Below are 25352 nucleotides of genomic sequence, written 5' to 3'. Positions count from 1 at the left end.
CTTTTCCCAGAAGCAATGAACAACTGTAAGGCCTTTCTTTTTCTAAAAGAATTTTTTACAGTGTGCGTGTGCACACATGCACACGCGTACATGCACATGCAGATGTCTGCACATGCCACGCACATGTGTGGTCAGAGGATAACCTGTGGGAGTTCCAGGTCTGAACTCAGGTCATCAGGCTTGTTGGTGAGTGCCCTTACCTGATGAGCAACCTCAATGGCACGGCTTCTCTTTTGTAAGACAGTCTCTGGGGCTCCACTCTCAGCCCCGACCATGTTCAGAGTCAATGATCCTAAGCTTGGACCTGGAACCTGCCTCTCCCCCCAGAGACATCTGTTAAGTTTACAGTGGTTCCACCACACACAAGCTTCCAGAAAAAAGTAAAATGATCTTCTGAATGTGGAACCCACTGGTTTTGGTGGGAGCAGTGAAGGGGCCTACTACAGGGGCTGATAAATTGACCTGGTTGGTTCTTTACCCAAGGCCATCTTGTCAACCTGCTTCCTGTTTTCCTGTTTTCCCTTCCAATGCACTGGTCAAATTATTCAGGCTGCACCGCTGTGCCCACGCCTGCTGAGATGTACACGCTCCCGTGTCTTCTGCATCGCCATGACGCTGCAGTTACTGCTACATGTTGGAGTCCTCATGAAGGAATGTAATGCCACCGGTCAAAGGGACACAGTGTACCTCTTCCTCAAATCCCAAGCCAGTGAATGACCTAAGCGATTCTGCTCGCACATGACTAGTTGCCTGACAGCGGGCATCAGTGCACAGAGGAAGAGGGAAGTGGTGCGGCAGGAGCAGATGCTGTGATCACAGCCCCCACCTAGGGTTTCCTTAACTTCCCACTCTTACTTACCGTGGGACTGAAAACCAGAGTGATGTGTTTGTGGTACCCTGCTGCAGTGAAAGATACTTGCGGCAGGACATAGTCGTATTGGGATCTGGGGAGTGTGGAGTCCAGCATCACAACGTAGTTCTGTGGATGTAGGACAGACAGCTCAGGCAAAGCAGGGGACAGGTGGCAGCCATGCACAGCAGTTCACATTTTGTAAAGAACCCATCCCCAGGCCCCAAGTCTGTGCATCCAGCCCAAGGTCACCAACTTTCAGGCTGTAAGAGACACGGCTTTCCGGTGGCTCTGGGCCTGCATCTTCTGGGCAGACTGTCAGGGCTGTGGCACATCTCTTTGAGCATATTAGGCCTGGGTGATTACAGTCCTTAAGGACCAGCTTCAAGAAACACAAGTTCTGACGAAAGAGGGTGTGATGGGCTGTGGGAGGCATCACTAACAGACAACGAGGCTGAGTGCTTGGGGTGTGACCTCACTAGCTCCTACGACGGCAAGTTCTAGAAAAGCAGCGTCTCTACAATGGTCATGGAGAAGATGGAGGTCTGTGTCAGATTCTGGCACCCTGGCTGTGACCATGGAAGCCTGCGGTGATCACCTCCATCTCACAGATAAGGAGTAACCATTATAAAACAGCATGTGGACACAGTGGGCAGCAACCTCAAGTTCCGTGGCAGCCTCCGCTAGTGACACATCGGGGTACCGTGCAGTAGCCCCAGGGTGGCAGGGAGCTCCAGGAGAGAGTACCATACCCTAGATTCATAGAGAACAGCCCCACTATAAAGCCATCAAAACCAAGTTCTCTGGCACGCCTGTCAAGTGAACAGTCAATAGCTGACATTGACAACAGTGGCTGGAAACCATCCGACTCTGGGGTGGAGGACAGACACCCAGACCAAAGCTCAGAAAATGCCAAGCAGGAGAACTCAGAGACACACTGTGATTGGATGCCGCTCAGTGTGACAGAGCTTGCCAGACATAGGTGAGACCCTGGTCCTATCCTTAGCAAAGGGGAAAAACAGAGTGGCAAGAGACTTGCTACACAAGAGAAAGAAGCACATCATGACACCAAGGAAGTCCAAGAAAAAGGTGGACAGCGGTCAGGAGAGCTAAGAGTCAGGGATGCCCGGTTCAGTCACACTTCCCTACACGGAGCCACAAGCAACAATTGGGCAGCATGTATTGAAAGAGCTGATGACAGGAAGCAGGTGAAGGACAGAACCATCCCTGAACAGCACTGATTGCAAACAGTGGACAGAACCGAGGCAGCTTTAAATCTGCACGATAACTGCACTTCTTAATACACACATGCACACACACAAATACATACATACACAGACACACTACATACACACAGAGACACAAACACACACCCTACACACACAAACACATATACAGACACACTACACACACACACACAAAGGCATACAAACACTACACACTGCACACACACATGCATACACATAACATATACATACACATGCACGCACACACATGTACACACACATTGAAAAAGACCCAAAGGAAGCCAATCAACATCCTCCCACTCCTTAGTTTGGATGCTGGCATTCTGTCTGACGGTTTTCATTTTTTTCACAAGTGTCCTGCTAGAAATATGCACTGCTTTGCAAACAGAAAGACAGTGAACTGAGAGACTCACCCTGCCCCCACTCTCCTTTGACTGACAGGCACTCACTTCTGGAGCTGTATTTAGCCTAAGGAGTGAGTCATTTGCAAAGCCAGCATGCCCCCAGCCTGCCTTACCTCGCCATCTCGGAGCAGCGGTGGGAAATGGAAGAAGAGAGACTGGCCCAGAGACACCGTCTGGATGGGGTTGTCGAGACTCTCGCTTTTGTACAGCTTCACCTGGGTGCAGAAAGGAAAGGGCCCAGCTTACCACACTGAGGTGACTTCATTGCACATGGGGCAGCCTCTCATGGTCAGAATTGGAGGATGTGACTGATGAGAAAGCAGCTGTTCCCTCCCAGCAGGCCTCAGGACACAGGCCTCACCCCAAGACTCCAGTGTGAGCAAGGCCAGCAGTCCATAATGTCTTGGTGGCAAAGAGGGAAAAGAACAGCTTCTGTGTGCCAAGCGTGCAGTAAGCACTTTCTCAACAATGTCACCCATCCTAAGGACATCACAGAGCTCCAGAGAGCTGAACACACCTGGGGTCACACAGACTCATCCTGAGGTAGCATACCCATGTGACCTAACTCACTGGGCCCTGAATTCGTGTGTGCTATAGCCTTTGAATCAGCAGCAGCTTCCGACAAGCTCCAGGTCTGCACTGATCTGCAGGAATAGTGGCCATCCTCTCCACCATGCACCGGGGCGCAGAAGGGAGCCACAGTCCCAGACCACATCAGAGGTTATGAGCCCATGGGACAGCTGCTCCTTATGCCTTAACCTGCAGCAGGCAGCTGTCCGGCCAGCTCGTCTTGTAGCAAGCTAAAGCCAGAGCCAGGTGGGACAAACATCTCTCCCGCCGACTCTGGGTCTTTTTCAGGACTCTTACCCACAAAGTAGACAGATATTCGGAGGACGTGATTACATTTCCACTCAAGTCAAACTGATTGATCTGCCGGAAAACTATGATGTTCACATCATCCACGTCATTGTTCCCAACCTGAAGAGAGAGGTGCACACTGAGCAGAGTGCAGGCTGCTTCCAAATGGGTCTGTCCCAGGCACACTCAGCAAGCAATGGGCAATAGCCCAGACACAGCATTATGTGAGGGTATTTGTTTTCTAAGTTTTCACTGCTTGCCGAAAACTCGTCTGGCAGCCCCAGCAAGGCAGAGCCCTGGCTGTCTGTGCCCACATCCCATGGGGACACCAGAGGGCTCACTGCTCTTTCAGACCTGCTTGACTACAGTCTACACTGTTGCCCAAGAACCTGGCCTGAGCATGAAAAGTAAAATCAAGAAAACTCTCTGGTGTGAGCAGCAGCTCAGCTATTTAAAATGGCAGAGACCATTGATCCAGCTCCCAGGTCAGCAAGCCGCACAGAGCCCACTACTCTGCTCCAAATGTCCCATTCTTCAGGCCTTGACAGGCAGTTCTGCACTCTGAAACCCTCCAGGCAAACCGGAAAGAACACTACTTTAGTGGTGTCTGGGCCAATTGCTGTGAATGGCATGGGCCACAAGCCCAAAGCTGAGAGGCTACAGGCCCTCGAGGGGAACTCACTATTGCTCTAAATGCGTATGTTTAGATACCACAGGTCTGTGCTACTCAGTGTGGCCAGGGCTTATTTTGCAGCGGACAATGGTCAGCACAGAGACGCACAGTCTCCCACTGCTGAGAACAGTGACTGTGAGGGCTCATGTCTAAATGGGACATCTGCATCAAGTCACCACCTCAGAGACCCAGAGGACACTGGAAAGAGGGGAAGAGAGTAGGAGGGGTCTGTGAAAGCTGCCTTCTGGACACTCAATGGCTGATGCTCTCACGAACTCACAGGAGCTGCAGTTACCCCAACATAACAAGCCAGTCAGAGCTGTTGCATAGATGAGGGGACAAGACCTAGCTCGGGAGTTACTGGCAGTGATGGCTCCTGGGGGAGGAAGAGTCGTTTTTCCTTTGAGGGTGTGGCCACCGGCAGGCAGCCCACGCTCCAGCAGATGGCCACACCCCACGCGTGTATAGACAGCACTGACTCAGTGGGTCACTGAAATAAAAAGGAGACATGATTTTGGGAGGGGCGTTGAGAAAGATTTGGAGGGAATCCATATGTACGTGACTAAAGTACATTGTACATATGTATGAAATTCTCAAAGAATAAATACAAAATGTTAAATAATTGGATTTTTGTGTTTCAAGGCAGAGTTTCTCTGTGTAGCCCTGGCTGTTCTAGAACTAGTTTTGCAGACCAGGCTGACTTTGAACTCAGAGATCCACCTACCTCTGCCTCCCGAGTGCTGGGCTTCAAAACATGCACTACTACCACCCATCTAAATAATTAGTTTTTTCAAAAGAACCTCTCCTAAGGGTTGTGGAGATGGCTTACTGGATAAACACTTGCTACACGAGTGTCAAAACTAACGTTTAGATCCCCAGAACCCATGTAAAAGGCAGGTGGGCACAATGGCCAGCCTATAATGCCAGCACTCAGGAAGTAGAGACAAGGGTTCCCCAGGATAAGCTGGCTGGCCGCGCTAGCTGAATCTGTGAGTTCCAGGTTCTGCAAGAGGCCATACCTCAGTAAGTAGAGGGCAATCAAAGAAGATGCCTGGCATCAACCTGTGGCTTCCACACACATCTTCACAAGTGTACACACCCATACACATACACATTACCACACATGTACACAAAAAAGACCACACCAAGAAAAAGCCCCTCTTCAGACACCACTCGCAAGGATGCGGAATTAGGATTTACAGCCCTACCCCGGAGAACACTAAGCGGAAGCCACAGCCCAGCCATGGCAGGAATGATGCTTACTTACCTCGATCACCCGATGGTGGGGCAGCGCCCGCTCGATGTGGTCATTGCCTTCTGCCTTCAGCTGCACGTGGTACATGCACCCTGGCTACGAAGATACCCGTTGTTACTTCTCTAAAGTCTGTCACATGTGACCTGAGAGTGACTTTGCTACAAGTGGTCACCCCCCCTTTTCCCAATCTGCACCATCCACTTTCCAAGGAGACCCTTTTAGAAGTGCACTGGTGACAAGACGCTGCCAGTGCTATAACCCTTTCTACCGCACTACACTCTCATTTCCTGAGAACAAGAATTTCCCTTATTCTTGTAGACTCTTCCTCCCTCCGCTCACCCCATCCTTGACCTGTTACAACTGACACATCCAGTTACAACTGGAACCACAATGACGATCCTTACAATGGACAGGATTTGAGGCTGTTTGTCTTTAAAAAAAAAAAGAAAGAAAGAAAAAAGAAAAGAAAAAAATCCTTAAATGTCCTTATTTATGTCTTTGTCTTATTACTCAAATTTAAAGGATTATTATTATGTACACTAAAAATACTATGGAAAAAACTCCGGTATCGACTCCCAGCCACCAACAGCACAGCTGTAAGGTCACGTTCTGAAGTACTGGGTTAAGGTCCCAGGTGTCTGTGTGCCTTTAGGAGAAGACCCCAGGGTGAAGAGTATTTTCCAGCCAGCACAGACTGGATAGCAGAGCTCTGATCTGCTGCTGCTGTGCAGCTCTGAGCATTGCCGCATGCCACGGGCAGAACGAGGGGCCTCAAGCATGGAAGGCGGTCCATGGGCCACGTTCCCTTTCAGGGTCATGTTACTTTTTATATGTTTCCTGGATTCTACAAAGGAGACACGAGATCTTTACAAGGACAATACATCTTTTACTTAAAAAAATAAAAATAAAAATATTGTGCCAAAGATGTCCCATAGACTTCCAAACCTTACAACATGGTCCCAGTGCTACTGGTCCCTGTCCACAGTTGATGGCAGTGCCTATTGCGAAGATTCCTCTTATGTCACAAAGCGGGGAGAAACACTGGTACTCGCCTGGAAGCGTCACTCTTGCTGCCTGGCTTATTAGAGCTGGAAGGTACCGTGCACAGTACCAGAGAGAAAAGCACTTACAAGCCTCACCTAACTGCAGAGCCTGCAAGCTGCAGGCTCAGCCTGTGTGCACGATGTGCCCGTTAGTGGGAGGTGGAGCAATGTCACAGGAGTAACCCATCACCGTTTTATCTTCTATAGTTTTGGATTTAGGGCCTGCTCCACAGAATGGAACCCATATCTGACACTGCTGCCGCTGCTAAGAATGTAAGTGTAGACGGTCGTGGGCCTGCAGGAAAGCCTACTACCACTATCATGATGGCACGTGAACACAGCAATACAATGACACAGAAATCCACAAGTGGACCACATGCAGACAGTAAGAGACTTGGGGTGCCCAGCCCTAAGGGAGTGTCTGTTGTCACACCCTTCCCTTACTGCCCAGGCGCCTGTGCAGAAAAGGTGTAGAAAGGCAGTAAGAGCCAGAGGCAGGAGATGATGTCAAGGAAACTGTTTTCTACATACAACCCTGCAGATGCACGTATGAACTCACAGAGTGTGACAGTGCCCACGGACCTTCAGCTTAAGCCAGACAAAAAGCTCAGCATGGAGGCATGGGCACAGAGACCCACCAGACCCAAGAAGCTACCTGTACCTGATGGTCTCTAGGAGAGAGAAGAATTAGTTTTCTTCAATTAAGTGACACTGAGGACCATCAACCACTCTAGAGCAGGCCCTTGCTCAGGAGCAGTCGGCCGGCACACACCCACTCCCACGCTGTACTTCAGCTCCCTTGTCCTTGTTTCTGTTTGCTTGTTTGTTTGTTTGTTTGTTTGAAGAAAGAAAAAGAACAGCGTTGGGCAAGTAAGAAGGTGGAGAGAATCTGGGAGAAGTTGAAGAGGGGAAAGGATATCAAAATATAGTGTGTGAAGCTCTCAAAGAATAAAACATTATTAAGAATAAGTAAAACACTGTGTCGCCTGTTAAAGGTGAGGCCACAATTAGACACATGTCCAGTGAGCCTGGACATTCCAGTTAAACAGTTGTTTGCTCCTTGAGGGGAAGTCTCTCAAAGAGAGGAGATGGTACAACTAACTCTGGAAATGGTGGCTACTGCCACTCATCCCAGTGCCAGGGCCAGCAGGCTACATCCTTGAGGAACCTTCTCAACTCTTAGCCAGCCGTGCCGAGGATTTACCTACAGCCGTTGGCAGCTGTGCTGGCCAGCTCTGCCAGCAACACAAGCTAGAATCATTTTGGAGGAGAAAATGCCTTTATCAGATTTGGTTGTGAGTCTGTAGGACATCTTCTTAATCAGTGGTTGATATGGAAGAAACTCACCCACTGTGGGACTGGTGGTCTTGGGTTCTATAAGAGAGCAGGCCGAGCAAGCCAGTAAGCAGCTCCCCTCCACGGCCTCTGCATCAGCTCCTGCCCTGTTTTTCTTGCCCTGTCGTCCTTTGAGGATAAGCAGGGATGTGAAATAAAGCCTTTCCTCTCCAACTGGATTTTGGTCATGAAACAACCATAACTGAGAGGGCAGTCATGCCTTGTCAGAGATGTCTCCACAGGCACCCCTGGCTAGCTAAGTGAATGGAGCAAAGGCAGCCAGGGCTCACTAAAGTGGATCGGAGATCTTTAATCTAAGAAGGCATCTGCAGCTGTGGTGGTTTGAATATGCTTGGCCCAGGGAGTAGCACTATTAGGTGTGGCCTTGTTGATGTGTCAGTGTCGGGGTGGGCTTTGAGACCTTCCTCCTAGCTGCCTGGGAGTCAGTCTTCTCCTGTTTGCCTTCAGAACAAGATGTAGAACTCCTCTCAGCTCCTCCAGCACCATGCCTGCCTGCACACTGCCAAGCTTCCTACCTTAATGATAATGGACTGAACCTCTGAACCTGTAAGCCAGCCCCAATCAAATGTCCTTTATAAGACTTGTCTTGGTCATGGTGTGTCTTTACAGCAATGGAAATCCTAAGACAAGTTGGTACCAGGGACTGGAATTGCTATGATAGGCTTGACCATGCTTTTGTTTGGAAGAATGTGGACTTGGGGACTTTGGATTTGGAAAGTGATGGAATGCTTTAAGTGGGGCCTAATGGGCCATCCTAGTAGGAATATGGGAGACGTTGGTGCTGAGGGTGATTTGAACTACAGATGCCTGCTGGTTCAAGAGATTTCAGCACTAGGCAAAGCTCTGCCAATCCCTCTTTAGGGGCCTTATTTTCCCACAGAACAAAAAAGGCATATTGGCTAAACATACATCCTGTCAGCCAAAATAGGGACATGGGAATTCCAGAGTCTCATCTCCAGCCTGTTGGCTCAGGCTATCCCACAAGGACACCACTGACAGCAAGAGGGAAATACCCAACAAATCGCACAGCCTCACCAGAAGTCCACGTAACCGGAACTTTCCCTCCTCGTCTGTCACGGTGTCTTCTCCATAGATGCTACAGTCCTTCTGCCCCACAGCTTCCACTGCGACACCCTGCTCTGGCTCTCCGTTTAACGAGGACACTGTGCCGTAGCAGCTGGTGTGACAAGAGAAGAAAGGGACTATGACACCTTCAGTCCTCTGAAGCACAGGGTGCTTGTTTACCAGCGGTTCCAAACCTGCTTGAAGGAATACTTCCACCGCTGGTACTTTGCAACTATGAAACACTGGATAAAGTAAATAACTCATGAGGATTTTCATCCCACAGAGTCAGTTGAAATGATCCCCTTTTCTACACCTAAGCTGATTATCTTCCATCCACAGTGCTTTGTAAACCCACACAAGCATTCATGTGTGTGTGCCTGCCCATAAGCACAGCTTAGTGGCCATCACTCAACTGTCTCTGAGAGTACTCTGAAGAAATGGAAATTCTGGACACCTCCTGGAAGGGGAGCTGGGGGGGGAGGGTCAAGGAGGCAAGAATAGAAAAGCTATCTATCTATCTATCTATCTATCTATCTATCTATCTATCTATCTAACTATCTACTTACCTATCATCTATCCATCAGTCTATGTATGTATGTATGTATGTATGTATGTATGTATGTATCTATCTATCTATCTGTCTATCTACCTACCTACCTATTTGGTGGAGTTTTGTTGTTGTTTTGGATTCCATTTAATTTGTTTGGTTTTTGTTTTTTTAAACAGGATCTCTCTGTGTAGCCCTGTCAGTCCTAGAACTCACTATGTAAATCAGGCCTGGCCTCAAACTCACAACCATGCCTGCCTGTGTCTTGGATTAACGGTGTGCACCACCACATCCAGCCAGAAAGCTAACTTTCCATTATCAACACCTGCAAGTTCTGTTCGTTATTATGTTTCCTCCTCTTAAAAATGTAATCATATTTCAAACATTTTTAAAACATACATTTTTTTCTTAGCAAGGCACTAGGCTGCCACAGACACGTTTTCAGAGCGAATGCTGGTGAGTGGGCAGCAGGTGACATACTGGAAGGAGGGCAGGAAGTGGGGGGAGGAACAGTGGAAGGAAGGTAGTAGTTACCATCGCAAGAAAGAGCAGAGTCACCTTTCTGCCCTCTACCTTACCTCAAATTCCCACCCCCAAATTCAGTCAACATGTAACCTTGGGGCACATTTCTACATCAGAGTCCCAGTGTGGCCCACCAGCAGCCTGTGGGAGGGCACACACCTGCAGCCTGTGGGAGGGCACACACCTGCAGCCTGTAGGAGGGCACACACCTGCAGCCTGGGGGAGGGCACGCACCTGCAGCCTGAGGGAGGGCACACACCTGCAGCCTGGGGGAGGGCACACACCTGCAGCCTGGGGGAGGGTACACACCTGTACGCAGTTCGGAAGCCAGTGATGGTGATCCTCAGGTTCTGCCCCTCCTGCACTTCTATCATCTGCGAGGATGGCTCAAAGCGGAACTCCTTCATCATGGGTTTAAAGTAGTACTGACCAGGACTCTGCCAAGAAACAGGCACAACTGAGATGGCTGCCACACTTCGAATGCCTACAGTCAGGTTACAGAGCAGCAGAGCCTCTCAGACACACAGAAATGGCGGCTCTGTTCCTACATATCGTAAACAGGGAGTTGTTACCACCTTTAACACAGTGGAACAGAAGCCACGCCTCTTTTAAGAAGAATCAGAACCAGCATAAACAGCGGGAAAGGACTCAGCAACAAATAGCAGGGGTGAGCAGACGCTGGGCGTGTGAAAGCTGTGCCTTCTATGTGCAGCAGGCCTATGTCAGCTCAGGAGTGAGCAACTGTCAACGCATGTTCCTGCACTTCTGAACCCCACTGCTGTGGCCTTGGATGCCACATCAGATGAAAACTTTGCACCTCACCCCCTTTATACATGGAGTGGACCTTGGCAAAGAAACACAAGTAAGCCAGCCTCTGCTGTACTCCCCTACACACAAACACACACACACACACACACACACACACACACACACATACATACACACCAACAACCCCAAAAACAGGGTCTGTGGAAAACAAAGGGCTGCCTAAGGGAGGAGCTGCTGTGGTCAGGCAATTAATTATACTGCCTTGGTGTAAAAGAAAGCATAGGTCAGAAGCATCAAGTCCTGAGTAAGAGCCATGCTGTGACAGGTGCATCCCTAGAGCCTCGGCATGGTTAACTGTTCTTACACTGTCTAGCTACACATCCAGTCACCCGTGCTGTGTCCCCACTGGGGACTTGTAGAACATGGCCTTACCAGGTTTGAGAACGTCAGAATGCCATTGTCTTGGGTCAGGAGGTTGGACCGAAACACGCCACCACTGAGAGATAAGAGGACCCCAGGGAGTGGCTGGTCATCTTCAGCTTTAATCTGGAAGAAAGAAACTGATCAGAACATTCTAGGACTGAGACCAGCAATCCACAGCAGGCTGGCCAGCTGCACACTTCTGTAGTACAAAAGGGGAGACGAGCAGAATGTCCCCAAACATGTGGATCTTTCCTTGAGCAATCAGCCACTAGGACTTGCTGTACCATTTAGTCTGGTATGGTCTGAATGTAAACGTTGTCCACAAGCTCACAGGCCTGAACACTTGGTCCCCAGCAGGCAGGTGACGTTTTAGGAGGATGAGCAAACTTTGGGAGGAGCCTTGCTGGAGGGAATGGGTCCGGATGGAGGATGGACAGGACTTGCCTGCCTTTCCTCTGCCTCCTGCTCTATGCAGTGTGAGCACATGGCCCCCTGCTCTATGCAGTGTGAGCACGTGGCCCCCTGCTCCAGCTGCTACAGTGGCTCCCACCAACATGGACTTGAACCCTCAAATAATGAACCTAAAGCAACCCTTTCTTCCTTAATGGCTTGCACTAGGTAGGCATTTTGTCACAACAGTACCATAAATTATCTTTGCATGGCCAAATAGGTTCACCCCACAAATATCTCCCTGGCGCTTCCTTAATGGCTGCGGAATCAAGAGTGTGTCCATCTTCCATCTTCCTAGCCATTGAATTGCTTCCACGAATGGCCGTCCATCTGTGCTGTGTTCTCAGTGATCTAGGGGTATCTTATAAACCACGGTATCATCTGTGGTGCACACAGTTCTTCCATGTCTGCACCTCCTCTGGTCTAACACACGCTCAGCAGTGACATCTCCATCTGCATGTGAAGTGCTCAATAGAGTCACTCACTGCTGTACCACACCCCACACAGAAGACAAGAGGGACACTAGGCACCACCATGGGGACACAGAGCAAGTGAGAGTGACAGCCTAGGACATAGGGAGGGCGCTCAATTGCTTGAGTGCCTGCCCAGCACACACAACGCCCTGGGCTCCATCCCCAGTACTGCGTATACTGAGACTGTGTTTTGGAATTTGGTAGAGAGAGAAAGGAGGATTAGGAGTTCAAGACTACACTCTGTACTACACAGGGAGTTAGAAGCTTGGAGGCCAGTCTGGGCTAAACACCCTCCTTCCAAAGTCAGGGGAAGACAACTGACATTCAAATCCACAGGAAAGTCGGTATCTCTCCAAGGGTTACCCAAATAAAGGAAGCCAGCTCCATTTACACAATAAATGCTCTGGGACATGGAAAGAGGAGGAAAAAGAGTCCTTCAGTGTGAAGGACTATGCTATTTTGACTACGCTGTATGGTGTTCAGCCATGTGTAAAACTGACTGTGTACTTCCTGTGTGCTTCCTCATCATGTGCATTACCTCAGGGAAGTGGCCTTTCAAACACCTTACCTCGAAGCTCACACCGGCCAAGGCATAAGCCTTGAAGTCTCCCACAGTTCCTTCCACAGCAGTCAGCACATAGCCCTCCTTCTGTGAGGTCACAGTGTACTCCAGGTCACTGTGTAGGGGACCAACACTGCGGGAAAGAGAGCCAAACGCTACAAATGGCTGTGTCCCACTTTGAAGGAAACAAAGCCCTCCCCCAGGAAGCCCAACCTGCCTCAGGAGGTTCCCTGAAGCCAGCAAGTGGTTTCCCTTTGGAGACATACCTGTAGGCACCTTTGTCGTCAGTGAAGACAGTGATCAAGGGTGAACTTGCTCCCTTCTCACTGATGACAATCTCGACTCCCTCCAGCTCTGGATGGATCTGGCCTTCCAGGAACAAGCCCGCCTTCCCATGGATTTCAATCAACTTCCCTGGGCAGCTTTCTGAGAAGGAGAACAAGAGGGAAGAGAGGCATCCAGCTGGAGTTTTCTGATCAAAGAGAGACCTAAGATTACTGATGAGGAGCTCAGGCTGGAGAGATGGTTCTGTTCTGCAAGCATGAGGACCTGAGCTTGAAGCCCAGTACACATGTAAAAAGCCAAGTTTAGCCATGTGCCTGTTGCCTTGGCCCTGGGGGATGGAGGCAAAAGCATGGCTGTGGCTTGCTGGCTGCCAGTCTAGCTTAGGTTCAGTGAGAGACCCTGTCTCAAGAGTAAAAGCAAGCCACATGAAATCTTCTCAGGGAGTGCTGTTCCACCTCAGACCCAGTGTGAAGATGGCAAGGGGAGGGGAAGACACAGCAGAAACTCACTCTTCCAACATACTCAACTCTAAACACGCCATACAAATGTTCCCCAGGCAAATCACTGACAGCCCGTTCCTGGAAAAGACTTTCCCTCCACACCCGAGAACAGGAAGACCTCAACCATCAGAAGCAACTAGCTCAAGCAAGTTTGGCAGCCGATGGTGGGGCTCTTCCTCTGCTTTCTGGACTAACAAAATCAAAAGAAGACTAGTCCTCCAGAAAACACCACTGTAGCTGTCTGCTGCTTTGTGGGTTCTTGTTTCTTCCACCCCTTCAACCTCCCAACACTAGATCAAAGAAAAGAAAGGATAGAGAGGAAAGGAAAGAGATCCCTGAATAAAGTCAGGCCAAGTTAACACTGGACTATTCCCTGCTGACTGAGGGCAAGTTTGATCTTCACCTTCATGATATCCAATTTCTTCTTGTTGTTTCTGCTTTGTGCATAACTATTTAACAAACTATGACCAACAGCAACCAACAACCAACCAACAACCAACCAACAACCCACTACTACGGGCCCTAGCATTTATATACCCCCACAAAAGTCCCCAGAATTTCAAATGTCACACGATCACAGAAACTATCTGCAGTTGGCAAAACCATGCCTCTGTTAGAGCACGAGGCAAATCATAGTCATCTGCTGTGGACAGTCTGAAGCAGCCCCATATCCCATACCTGGGATTAAAACAAAAACATTCTTATAGTATTTCTGTGGGTTTTTTTAAAAAAGAAACCAAAACTCCAAAATTCTCAGTACACACCACCACACCTATATACAGACGTTACCTGTACTTAGACCATTCATTTATCCATCCATGCACTCGTCCATCCGTCCATTCATCCATCCATGCACCCATCCATCCATGCACACATCCATCCATGCACACATCCATCCATCATCCATGCATGCACACGTCCATCCATCCATCCATCCATCCATCCATCCATGCATGCACACATTCATCCATCCATCTATACATATATACATGCATCTATCTACTGGTGACATCAAGCACCAAAAGGCTTTTGGGTAGCTTACAGACATGGCTGCACAAATATAACACAAAACCCATCTAAACACAAAGAGAAAAACAAAGGCATGATAGCCGTTCATGGAGTAGACACGTACCTCCGCTGACTGTGGCTTCCATGGATGGCGGGTAAAAGAGGAGCTCTTTGGACGAGGGTGTAACAGTGATTTTCTCTCCAGACCTGAAGGAGTGAGAATGGTTCAGCTGGGCTGGTTGGCTCTGTCCCGGGAAGACAGAACACAATGGAGAGCCCAAGCGCTTACCGGGCCCAGTAGGAGAAATCGTAGGAGAAGGGGCCCTGTAACTCGTCCACCATCTCTTGCCCAGGAGGTCGGGCCCTGCCATCTTGGCCCTCTTCTTGGCCATTCTTCTCCCTCTCCTGCCTGCGCATCTCGATCTCTGCCAGCTGCTGTTCCCTCCGCAGCTCCTGTGCAGACTTCAGAGGTCCCAAGACCAAGGCTGGCTCGCTGTCGATGGAAGACCTGGAGGACACAGGGTAGGCTATGGGACGTGGTGCTCATTCTGCGTTAGATGGGAACCTGACATTTCCATCTGGGGACTCATGAGCAAAAGCCAGACACCTTAACAACGACATCACAGTGGCATAATCTTTTGTTCTAGAAACACAAATTAGGGAGCTGGAGAGATGGCTCAACAGCTGGTTGCTCTTCCAGAGAACCTAGGTTTGATTCCAGGACCTCTTCTGGCCTCTGCATACACATAGTACAGACATAACATGTAACATGAGGATCTTAACATGTAACATGAGGATCTTAACACATAAACATGAGGATCTTAACACGTAAACATGTCCCCAAACCCACATTTTAATCAAAGCCAGTTTTGGTGGCAGTGTGTTTATAATCCCAGTGCTGGGAGGCAGAGACAGGTGGACTCCTGGGGCTCCCACCAGACAGCATAATCTGAGCAGCAAGTTCCAGGCCAGTCAGAGCTCCTGACTCAGACAAAGTGTCTTGGAACAACACCCAAGACTGGCTGCTGATCTCTACACACACTTGCCGCTGCACATACATGTGTGCACATACATGTGTGCACATACAAATTTTAAAATAAATAAAAACTGAACATCAGCTGCAACATAGCAGCAGATGCAAAGAAGGCCAGAATAAAAGACCCTGCAACTTGATGGAAAGCCGCCAGCATGCACACGGTTCCTGGATGCGTGGTCCAGTCCTCTGCCCTTTCACACCACCTTTTACGAATCTGAAGAAGCAGGGAGCTTGGCAATAGTGGAGCACACCTTTAATCCTAGCACTCGGGAGGCAGAGGCAGGCGGATCTCTGAGTTTGAGGCCAGCCTGGTGCACAGATCAAGTTCAAGGATAGCCAGGGCTATACAGAGAAACCCTGTCTCAAAAACAAAAAAGAAGGAAGGAAGGAAGGAAGGAAGGAAGGAAGGGAGGGAGGGAGGAAGAAAGGGAGGGAGGGAGGGAGGGAAGGAGGGAGAGAGAGAAGGAAGGAATGAAGGAATGAAGGAATGAAGGAAGGAAGGAAGGAAGGAAGACAGGGAGGGAGGGAGGGAAGGAGGGAGAGAGAGAAGGAAGGAATGAAGGAAGGAAGGAAGGAAGGAAGGAAGGAAGGAAGGAAGGAAGACAGGGAGGGAGGGAAGGAAGGAGGGAGAGAGAGAAGGAAGGAAGGAAGGAAGGAAGGAAGGAAGGAAGGAAGGCAGGCAGGCAGGCAGGCAGGCATGCATGCACGCAGGCAGCAGCTGTGGGCACAGTGAGCAGAGTGCCACAGTGCTTGGTCAAGGTCCTTCTGGGACAGTGACACTGGCAAAGACCTGGCCTAGCTAGGAGTCAGGGTAGAGAGAGGCCTCAGGAAAGTGGATCATGGTGGGGTGATGTCCTCCAGGGGAAAATTCACTGGGTGTTCAAGAGACAGCAAGATCAGAAAACCAGGGGCAGAGGACTCATCGGAGTGCTGACAGGTCAGAAGGGGCCAGACAGGAAGCAGGGTCACACACCCTTCAAAGTCCTGTGTGGGCTCTAGGTGTGTCTGGAGTTTTCAGTGGAGCAGGACTGACCTCCACAGCAGCAGAATCTGGCCACTGTGGAGAGCACTGAGTCATGAGGCACAGGCAAGGCAGGGAAGAGGGACAGGGGGCTGCTGCAAAGGACCAAAACCACAGTGAGGGGAACGGTGCAGACAGTCAAGCACTGGACCGGGAAGAGATCTGAACGTATTTTTACTGTAAACACTGTAAAGCCTTGGTTGGGTTGGCTGGACCAGGGGGAGCAGAGGACAATGACCAAGGGGCAGGAAAAGGATGGGAGCTGCCATTTCTGAACAAAGGGAGACTACAGAGCAGGTCTACTGGTACAAGAGCCAGCAGCTGGGATAAAGCCTAGTGCGGTCAGTGTCCCCCAGAGGATACAAGAGGTAATGTCCAGCCAGAAACACAGCTCATAGCATCTGTCAGCACAAGCCCGTGACAGGAAGACACCTCCATCCCACTCCCAAAGCTGTACAAGTGAATAAGGAAGACGCACACTGGTGCCCCAGAGTCACTGTGGCCAATGATGACTGCTGAGCAAGCAGGACAAAGCCAGGGCACCTGCAGAGCCTGCACCCAGAGAATCAGCAAGGGACCCTCCCCACACACAACCTTGTTCCCACCCATCCAGCCCTGCAGTCAAACCGCTGGCAGCCTTCCTGTCACAGGCTCAAAGGTCAGACTCAAACACAGACACGGTCATACACTTAAGAGTTGTGTGTTTGCTTCCCCGTGAGATTGTCAGTACCATAGAGACATTTACAGCCTATGAAACCCGGGCTGCAACCCCAACAATGCTCAATGCTATTTTCTGGGTGCGAAGTCACAGGCTGGGCATTTCAGCTACAAACAATGCTGAGAGAGAAGGATCGATCACACAGCAAGTTCAAGGCCCGCTTGGACAACCTGACGGAAAATGAATAAGGACTGTGGGTGTGGCTTGGTGTAGAGTTTGCCTAGCATGTGTTAGGTCCTGCATTCTGGGTTCAATCCCTAGGACCAATTAATAAACACTACTGTGTTTGTGTTTGGATATGTGTGTGGAACGTGTATACATGAATGTATCTGTATATATGTGTTTATCTGTGTGTGTGTCTGTACATATCTGTGGGTATGTATGTGCACATGTATGTGTCTGAGTGGTGTTTTCAGCATCCGTGACATTGGGGCAGGAATCCGGCTGGAGACAAAGCCAACTTAACCAGAGGAGTGGGGTGAGTCCCTCAGAGTTCCTCTGTCAGACAGCCATGCCACCCAAAACTCTGTCACTTCCTAGAACACTGGGGTGTCAGACACACCTCACCAGCAGGGAACATCCCTTAGAAGGCCTGCCTCTCAAGGACCTTCTCCAACCTATACAGGAGCCATCTCTACCCTCAAGACCTCAAGAAAAGAGCTAAAAAAAAAAGAAACAATTTTTAAGTCACTAAAGCACTCGAAGTACAGCAAACAAACCCTGGAAGAGTTTTGTTTCCCCTGACGCCAGCTGTCAGAAAGCCCCTCCTCATGCAGTGGTGGCCGGGACCCTGCTGCTGTGTTTACCCCACTGTGTCACCAGAGTGAAAGAGAAGGAGGCCACTGTCGTATACACTTAGAGCAACCCCCACTTCCCACCCACACAGGACACTCATCTTACTTGATAGTCACTGTGACATCCATCATCTTGTCAGTGATGATAGTTCCAAGAACATGGTGACGAATGGCTGTCAGCGTCAGGATACTGGGTGAAGACCTATAAATCAAACAGAGAAGCCACTAGCAGCGACCCCCAAACAGACTCCAAGGGGTCGCATTACTGCCTTGGACCCTCCCAGACACACTGAGAAAACAGCCCACAGGTTGGGGTGGGTAAACTCAGGGTGCCTCACAGCACAATGCCCTAATTAGATTTTTGTCGCTTGACACAAGATGAAGCCATTTGGCAAGAGGGAACTTGAGTTGAGAAAATGCTCCCACCGGACTGGCTTGTGGGCAAGCCTGCGGTTCATTTTCTTGATTGATGACTGACATGGGAGGGCCCAGCTCACTGAGGGCGGAGCCACACCTGGGCATGTGATCTGGCGTGTGTAAGGAGGCAGGCTGAGCAAGCCAAAGGAAGCAAGCCAGTCAACAACACTCCTCCACGGCCTTGGCCACGGCTCCTCCAGGTTCTTCCTTCAGTCCTGCCCTGGCTTCCTTCCCTTCATGATGGACTGGGATTGAAACATGCAAGCCAAATAACCCTTTCCTCCCCAAACTGGCTTTGGTCATGGTGTTAACAACAGCAACAGAAACCTAAATAAGACATCCACCAAAGACGCCACACCTCCGAGCCCTCACTGATGGGAAGGAATGCTGGCTCTGGCCACCATGTTTTATACTTTTACAAGCGTATGTGGGATCCACTGAGGATAAGGGTATGATATTTTGAGAGTGGAATTAGTTCAGACTGTGTAAAGCATTTTGCAGCATGGCCTTCCAGAACTCTATTATTATCATTATCGTCGTGATTCTTATCAGGAGGGTGGAAGCTACAGAGAGGACAGCTGTGTGACTCCATTCTCTCCTTTCCCCTTGACACGGTTTCCAGGTTTGGAACTCTGGTCTCCAGGCTGGCTCAGCAGACACCTTTACTCAATGAGCCCTCTTGCCGGCCCGTGAATTACAGAATCCTCAGAAAGAAAAGTCTGCCTCCATTTCCTCGCTAACATCTTAGGATAACATAAAACCTATATTGAGAATTTCACTCAAAGGCCTAATCTTACCTCTTCCAAAAGAAAACAAGCAAACAAAACCCAACAGAAATATATGGTGTGTTCAGAAACAAATGAAGAGACAAAAGAGGAAAGCACACGCCCACACAAAGCACTGTCCCCAAGCTTACGTGTCATAGGTGTAAAAGGCTTGCTCAAACCGGTGGCAGGAGCGAGGAGTCACTTTGTACACACCTACAGAGAGAAAACCAAATGAACTGTCTGAGACTAGAAGGCACTTCCAACACGTGTGCCCGGGAGGCAGCACGCCTCATTTGAAAACTCAAACTCATCACAGACCGGAGGTAATGGGACTGAGAACACCAGGCAGGCTGCTCTCCGGTGCCACAGACCCCTCCCTTCACCCCCACTCAAGAGCGTTCTACCATCGTCGGGAACTTAATGATTCCCGGTGGCTGCACCTGCTCAGATGCAGCTAACATGCAAATGGTTACACACAGAGAATGTGCTTCGTACACACAACGGAATATAACTCGCAACAACAACAACAAAAAAGCACTGTTATACTGCAATGTGGCTCAACTCCAAAACCATGCCAAGTGTAAGAAGCCAAAGGCTGGGATCAGGCCACGGCACAAAACGTAACTAAGCTGCGGCCAGGGCTGGGTCTGTGGCAATGACTGAACACCCCGGTAAGCTTGCTAGCAATCATGTATCATATGTCTTAAGCGCCTGAACGTTGTTGTTTGTGTGGTTCTGGGGATAAGCCCAGGCTCTCCGTGTTCCACCACTAAGCCCTGAAGCAGGTGAGCTTCATGCTGTGTAAACTGTATCTCAATAGAGCTAGAGCGAGGCCGTGGAGAACGAGAGGCAAGGCAGGACATAGCTGCGAGGACAGGCCACTGGCAAGCAACATCATCTGAAGGTGAAAGGACCCTCAGGCCCAGGCTGGTGCCACACTCCCACCTCCCAGGCTCACCAGGCTTGGACAGGCAGAAGCGGTTGACTCCCCTGGAGAGATTGTAAATCCCCACATTCTCAGGGCCATTTCCATCCTGATGGAACTCCTGTGGGGCCATAGACAACACAATTCAGATTTTAATGTAGAGACAGCGTACTACAGGGCTTAGGGAGAGGGATGTCTAGTAGCTTATTCTTGACTGCATAGCAACCCAGCCCTGAAATAAAACGGGTGCTTCAGGGTTTGTAGCAGCTGAGGCAGCAGCCTGGCCTTGGAGACACCAGCTCAGGTCATACCAGTGTCACAAGCAGCCACACTGTGATCATTTGCCCAACTCTCTGCTGGGATCCAACAGTGACATTTGCTACTGCCCCTAAGAAAACTACAGAGAGAATCCTTTCCCCGAAGACTGCGGCCAAGCAGGCAGGCACTAGCCTACATTCCAATGACTTGGGAGGGAAGCAGGGCGACAGAAAGTGCGAGGCCAGCCTGGCCAACTCAGCAAACCTCAGCCTCAAAAATAGAAAGTAAAAAGGTGGGGGGTAAGGGGGGTGGAGAGATGGCTGGGCAGTTAAGAACACTGGCTGTCCTTCCAGAGAACCTGGTTCTGATTCCTACATGGAGACTCACACCCATTTGGAACTCCAGCCCTAGAGGGATCCATGCCCACTTCTGGTTTCTATGAACACTGCACACAGGCAATATAGACATACACACAGGCAAAACGCCCATATACACCAAAGAAAATAATAATACTCTAGGCTGGCCGTGGTACTGGCATCTTTAATCCCAGAACTAGGGAGGGATGTGAGTTTGAGGACAGCCTGATCTACATGGTGAGTTCCAGGACAATCAGGGCTACATAATAGAGAAAGCTGATCTCAAAAAATAAAATAATAAAAAATGGTTTAAGGACCAGGCATACAACACCCAGCATGTCTGAAACCCTGGATTTAGTCCCCAGAACTACAAAAAGAAAATAAAAGCAAAACAAGAGTAAGCGTGTGAGTGGGCTCTGCCCACAGGACGCAGCCTAGAGAATTCAGCTGCACCAATAAACAGCGTAACTGTGCACACCAAGAAAATGTCACATACAGCACAGCTTGCTGGGCCTCCCCACAGCCTGAGAAGTGGGCAATGTGATCCCAACACTGCAGGAAAACGCAAGGGAGCTTCTCAAACAGCACCACACGCACCGCACGCACCACACCACCCCAGAGCTGCCCAGCTGCCCTCGGGCTGAGGAAGGCCTGGAACACTGCAGGTATGAGGATGCCTTCCCTGGCAGGTGGAGCTCAGGGTAGAGAAGGGAACTGGGCTTAACTGTCATTACAAACTCTTGCTGTACCAGGGTCCAGCAATTGCGATAAGCCATTTATTTTCATCTGTGTGTGTGTGTGTGTGTGTGTGTGTGTGTGTGTGTGTGTGTGTATGTGTGTATGTGTCCATGTCTTTGGGGGAAGGGCACGTGTGCATTGCATGTATGTGTAGGTCAGAGGATAATTGCAAGATTTGGTTCTTTCCTTCCAATGTGTGGGTCTAGGAAGCTAACGCAGATCCGCAGCTTGGTAGCAAGCTCCTTCCTGAGCTGAGCCGTCCTGCCAGCCCCGTTGGGCACTGTCTCTGAGACCCTTCAGAAGCAGCACGTACCAGAGTGATGGCGTGTGAGAGCGCGCAGCGCAGCATGTAGCCGGTCTGCCTGAACTCCACCGCAGACACGTCGTCCTCCAGCACTTCCACTTCCAGACTCTTGTTCCTCCAGCACCAGTCCTCGTGCACGATGCTAACTGCAAAGCCAACACAAGGGGCTCAGGCCTTGCAGCACAGAGCAACTGGGGACCTGCTAGCTAACTGCAGAAGAGTACATGTGCTGAACACAAAAGTGTGCACTTGTAATCCCAGCACTCCGAAGGCTGCAGTACAAGGATTAAGAGTTCAAAGCCAGCCTGCGCTGTAGAGTGAGACCCTGTCTAAAAAGAAAATACACTTTTCATAAAAATACCTAATCAGGCAGCAATGTTCAGGACAGGTCACTGCCAAAGAAAAACTGACACCAGTGGCCACTGTCACTACCAATAAAGAAATCCGTCTAGGCCAAAGATGCCAGGTTACAAGATAGCCACGGGCCACTAGACTCTTTGCAGTTACTTTTCACTGTCTGTCTGATTTTTGTTGTTGTTTTGAAATGCTGCTTTGGCAGGTCTCGAACTCCTTGGCTCAAAAGCTTCTCCCTCCTCAGCCTTCCTGGGCTTCCAGTCAGCTTTGCGGGTCTGGGCTTCTGGACTCTACAGTGAGCTGTGAGCAGCAACAGTCAGTGTGTGCTCACGGGCGTGACAGGACTCCAGAAACTACAGAACAAGCCGGCGCTCTGCCAGCTTTCTGAGTCAGAAAGACACAAGCCCTCAAGAGAGGAGTCTACTTTCCATTAGGTACAAGTCTAGTCCCTGCCTCCAGCTATAAGCTGCTCCTCAAAACGGAGTCTAGAGCTGGCTTACCGAGGGCAGGAAGGGCACCAGCGTGGGGCACTGCCCTGCCCACCAGGCCTGTGCTTTGCTTCTTAGTCTCTCTTTGAGAAAGGCTATTGTACCATTTCACAGGTGACGTAACAGTCAGGGGAGGGGAACAATGACTGGCCAAGGTCACTCTAGCTAGACCTAAGTGACAGACATGAGAACAGAACAATCATGCTCTCTCTGGCATTTAGAAATAAAATTATTTGTGCCAGGGAACCCTCCCAGAGCAGATGCAGAGTGGGACCTTTGTGACAAAGGGATCTAACTTCGCAGGTCAAGGTCCCGGAACAGAGTTCCCTGGGAAAGGCCTACAATAAGCACAAAGTGGGGTGGAAGGAGAGGGGAGGCTTGGGATAGCTCACGAGAATATCATGCCCCATCTTACTTTTGTATTTCCCAGGCAGAACTCTGTCAAAGGTGAAAGTCATGGAGTTGACCTTGCCAGAGAGCTGGAGGCTACGCTTCTCACCCTGGCGGCTCAGGGACTGCAGGGTCACCAACAGGTCACCACAGGTGTCTGTAGAAGAGAGACAGGAGGACTTCACATGACTGCCGTCACAAACCCTGACAAGCTTCTGAGTGCTTAGCCTGAGCATCAAGTCCTGGAGGGAAGTTCAGAAGAAAGCCTGGAGGCCCCACTCCTTATGGTCAGTATAGTGAGTGACCCAGTTCCCAGCACCCGGGCTGTGGGCAGCAGCAGACAATGACACTCTGGCAGGGAATCAGGCCCCACCTCTGCTCGGCCCCTGTAGCCTCCCTACCAAGACAGGATAGGATAGACCACCTTTACCCCCACCCCATTCAGAACCGCCTGGTCCCAGCTCCTCCCACTGCGCACTCTGGCCATTGATACCTTACCCAGACAGGAGACTTTTCCTGAAACAGACGCCAAAAACTGCACGAAGGCCACATCCATCACAGGCCTGTTGGTCACAGTGAGAGGAAACGCCTGTGGCTTCAGCATCAGCCCGGCTCTGGTCTCGGCCTCGGGCACCACCACCTGCGAGCACACGAGATGCTGCAGCAGCGGTTCTCAGCCCTCCCAACACTGCGACCCTTTAATGCAGTTCCTCACGGTGTGGCGGCCCCAGCCGCAAACTCACTCTCATTGCTGCTCCGTAACTGTAATGTGCTGCTGTTAGGAGTCATAATTCAAGTCTCTGTGTTTTCCAATGGTCTTAGGTGACTCCTGTGAGAGGGTCATTCAATACCCAAAGGCATCCTGACCCACAGGTTGAGAACACTACACCAGAGATTGCAGGGAGCAGCTCTCCCCTGCCTATGAGGTACTAGAAGCTTCATCTGGGCCTCAAGCTAAGCAGGGTAAAGGTGTTCTTCCAGCCCAGATGTGTGATCACAGCAAACCTAAGAAGTAATATTTTTAGAGTAACACAGTCCTAGTCAGGCACAGCAGCACCAGCCTGTAACACCACACTCAGGAGGCTGAGGCACAAGGAACACCCAAGGTCTGAGTCAACCTGGGATGTGTAAAACCAAGTCTCAAAGAGAGAGGCTGTGTCTGATGTCCCTCAGAAGTGCCTGTAGAATTAGGTCATTCTCTTTTTCCATGTACTTTTCTTTTTCTTTCTCTTTGTTTTAAAGATGCTATTTATTTTATGTATATGAATACACCGTCACTCTCTTCGGACACACCAGAAGAGGGCATGGATCCCATTATAGATGGTTGTGAGCCACCATGTGGTTGCTGGGAATTGAACTCAGGACCTCTGGAAGAGCAGTCAGTGCTCTTAACCACTGAGACATCTCTCTCTAGCCTGTACTTATTTTCTTGTGTGCTACTTTAAGACAGAGACTATGTAGCCCAGGCTAGCCTGAAATTCACGGTCCTCCTGTTTCAGCCTCCCCAGTGCTGGGATTGCTGGTGTGTGCCATCACACTTGGCTCCTTTTTCTGTGTGTGTGCCTTTCCCAAACTCGGAAACAGACGCAGATTACTCCCAGTATGGAACTGCCCAACTCCAACCGTCTGACAGAATCTCAGAAGGGTGCTGCTGTGGCATCTGTCCTTCAGACTAACAATGGCAGCTGTCATCACAGCCCATCTCCACTTGTTCCTACAGAAGGAAGGACCCGCTCTAGAAGACCCAGGCTTAGGGAATGCTCCTTGGTCTCCCTGAAGAGAGTTAGGAGCAAGGGATGATTTGATTGGCAAGCCCTGCCAGCTACAGATACTCAGTCTTTCCCAAGTGCATAGGGCCGCTGCACCAGAAGGTGAACAGGGCAAACCTCTGGTTGTGTTGTCTCTCAGCCCAGCTGTGCTCGGGCCAACTCCCTTGTAGCGAAACTCCAGGCCAGGGGCTTCCCTGCTTCTCCACCTGATTGGGCAAGCTCCCTGGGGCCTGTTAGCTGTTGTGGAGTCAGGGTAGGGAAGCTCTTCCCTGGTCAGGCTCTCAGAAGCCGGCACCAGGACATTCTCAACTGCTTGAAGAGCTGGCTTTGCTCTGCTCTTGACCTCGTGGAAGTCCTAGAGCAGCCAGAGCCCAAGAAGGTACAAGAGGGCCTAAGCTCACTCCCAACCCTGCACACACACCCAGTAAGAAAGAACAGGCCTCTGTCTGTTCACGGCATCTACAGGCAGGAATGAGAACAGGTCGACATCAGGAGCCAGAAAATGAAAGGCTCCTTCTTGTGCCCTGCTATTGCTCCTAACACTCTGGAAAACCCTTGCTTTTTCAGTTTGGGGGCGGGCATGCGAGTGTGTGGAGACCAGAGATCACCTTGGGTGTTGTTTGCTCAGAAGCTACCCAGCTTGTTCTTTTAGATGGAATTTCTCACTGGCCTGGAGCTTACTCCAGTGACCCCAGGGGTCAGCCCGTCTGCTCCCAGCACCAGAATGA

The 25352-nt window shown here is 50.1% G+C and overlaps 1 protein-coding gene across 1 annotated transcript in view; it reads right to left on the bottom strand.

Moving 5' to 3' along the window:
• LOC117704368 (BOS complex subunit NOMO1) overlaps positions 1–25352 on the bottom strand; it is a 50277-nt gene that overhangs the window by 1920 nt on the left and 23005 nt on the right. The window contains exons 13-29 of the mRNA XM_034496498.2: positions 23354–23495; positions 22881–23012; positions 21633–21769; positions 20001–20088; positions 19192–19255; positions 17965–18060; positions 14579–14797; positions 14414–14496; positions 12763–12922; positions 12503–12629; positions 11021–11134; positions 10130–10257; positions 8722–8863; positions 5300–5383; positions 3369–3479; positions 2615–2716; positions 860–979 (exon numbers count right to left, since the gene is read on the bottom strand). Coding sequence (XP_034352389.1) covers positions 860–979; positions 2615–2716; positions 3369–3479; positions 5300–5383; positions 8722–8863; positions 10130–10257; positions 11021–11134; positions 12503–12629; positions 12763–12922; positions 14414–14496; positions 14579–14797; positions 17965–18060; positions 19192–19255; positions 20001–20088; positions 21633–21769; positions 22881–23012; positions 23354–23495 — 2049 coding nt within the window. The remainder of the gene's footprint in view (positions 1–859; positions 980–2614; positions 2717–3368; positions 3480–5299; positions 5384–8721; positions 8864–10129; positions 10258–11020; positions 11135–12502; positions 12630–12762; positions 12923–14413; positions 14497–14578; positions 14798–17964; positions 18061–19191; positions 19256–20000; positions 20089–21632; positions 21770–22880; positions 23013–23353; positions 23496–25352) is intronic.

The sequence above is a fragment of the Arvicanthis niloticus genome, chromosome 1 (assembly GCF_011762505.2).
Source record: "Arvicanthis niloticus isolate mArvNil1 chromosome 1, mArvNil1.pat.X, whole genome shotgun sequence".
Lineage (NCBI taxonomy): Eukaryota > Metazoa > Chordata > Mammalia > Rodentia > Muridae > Arvicanthis > Arvicanthis niloticus.
This window is presented reverse-complemented; position numbering and strand designations above follow the sequence as displayed.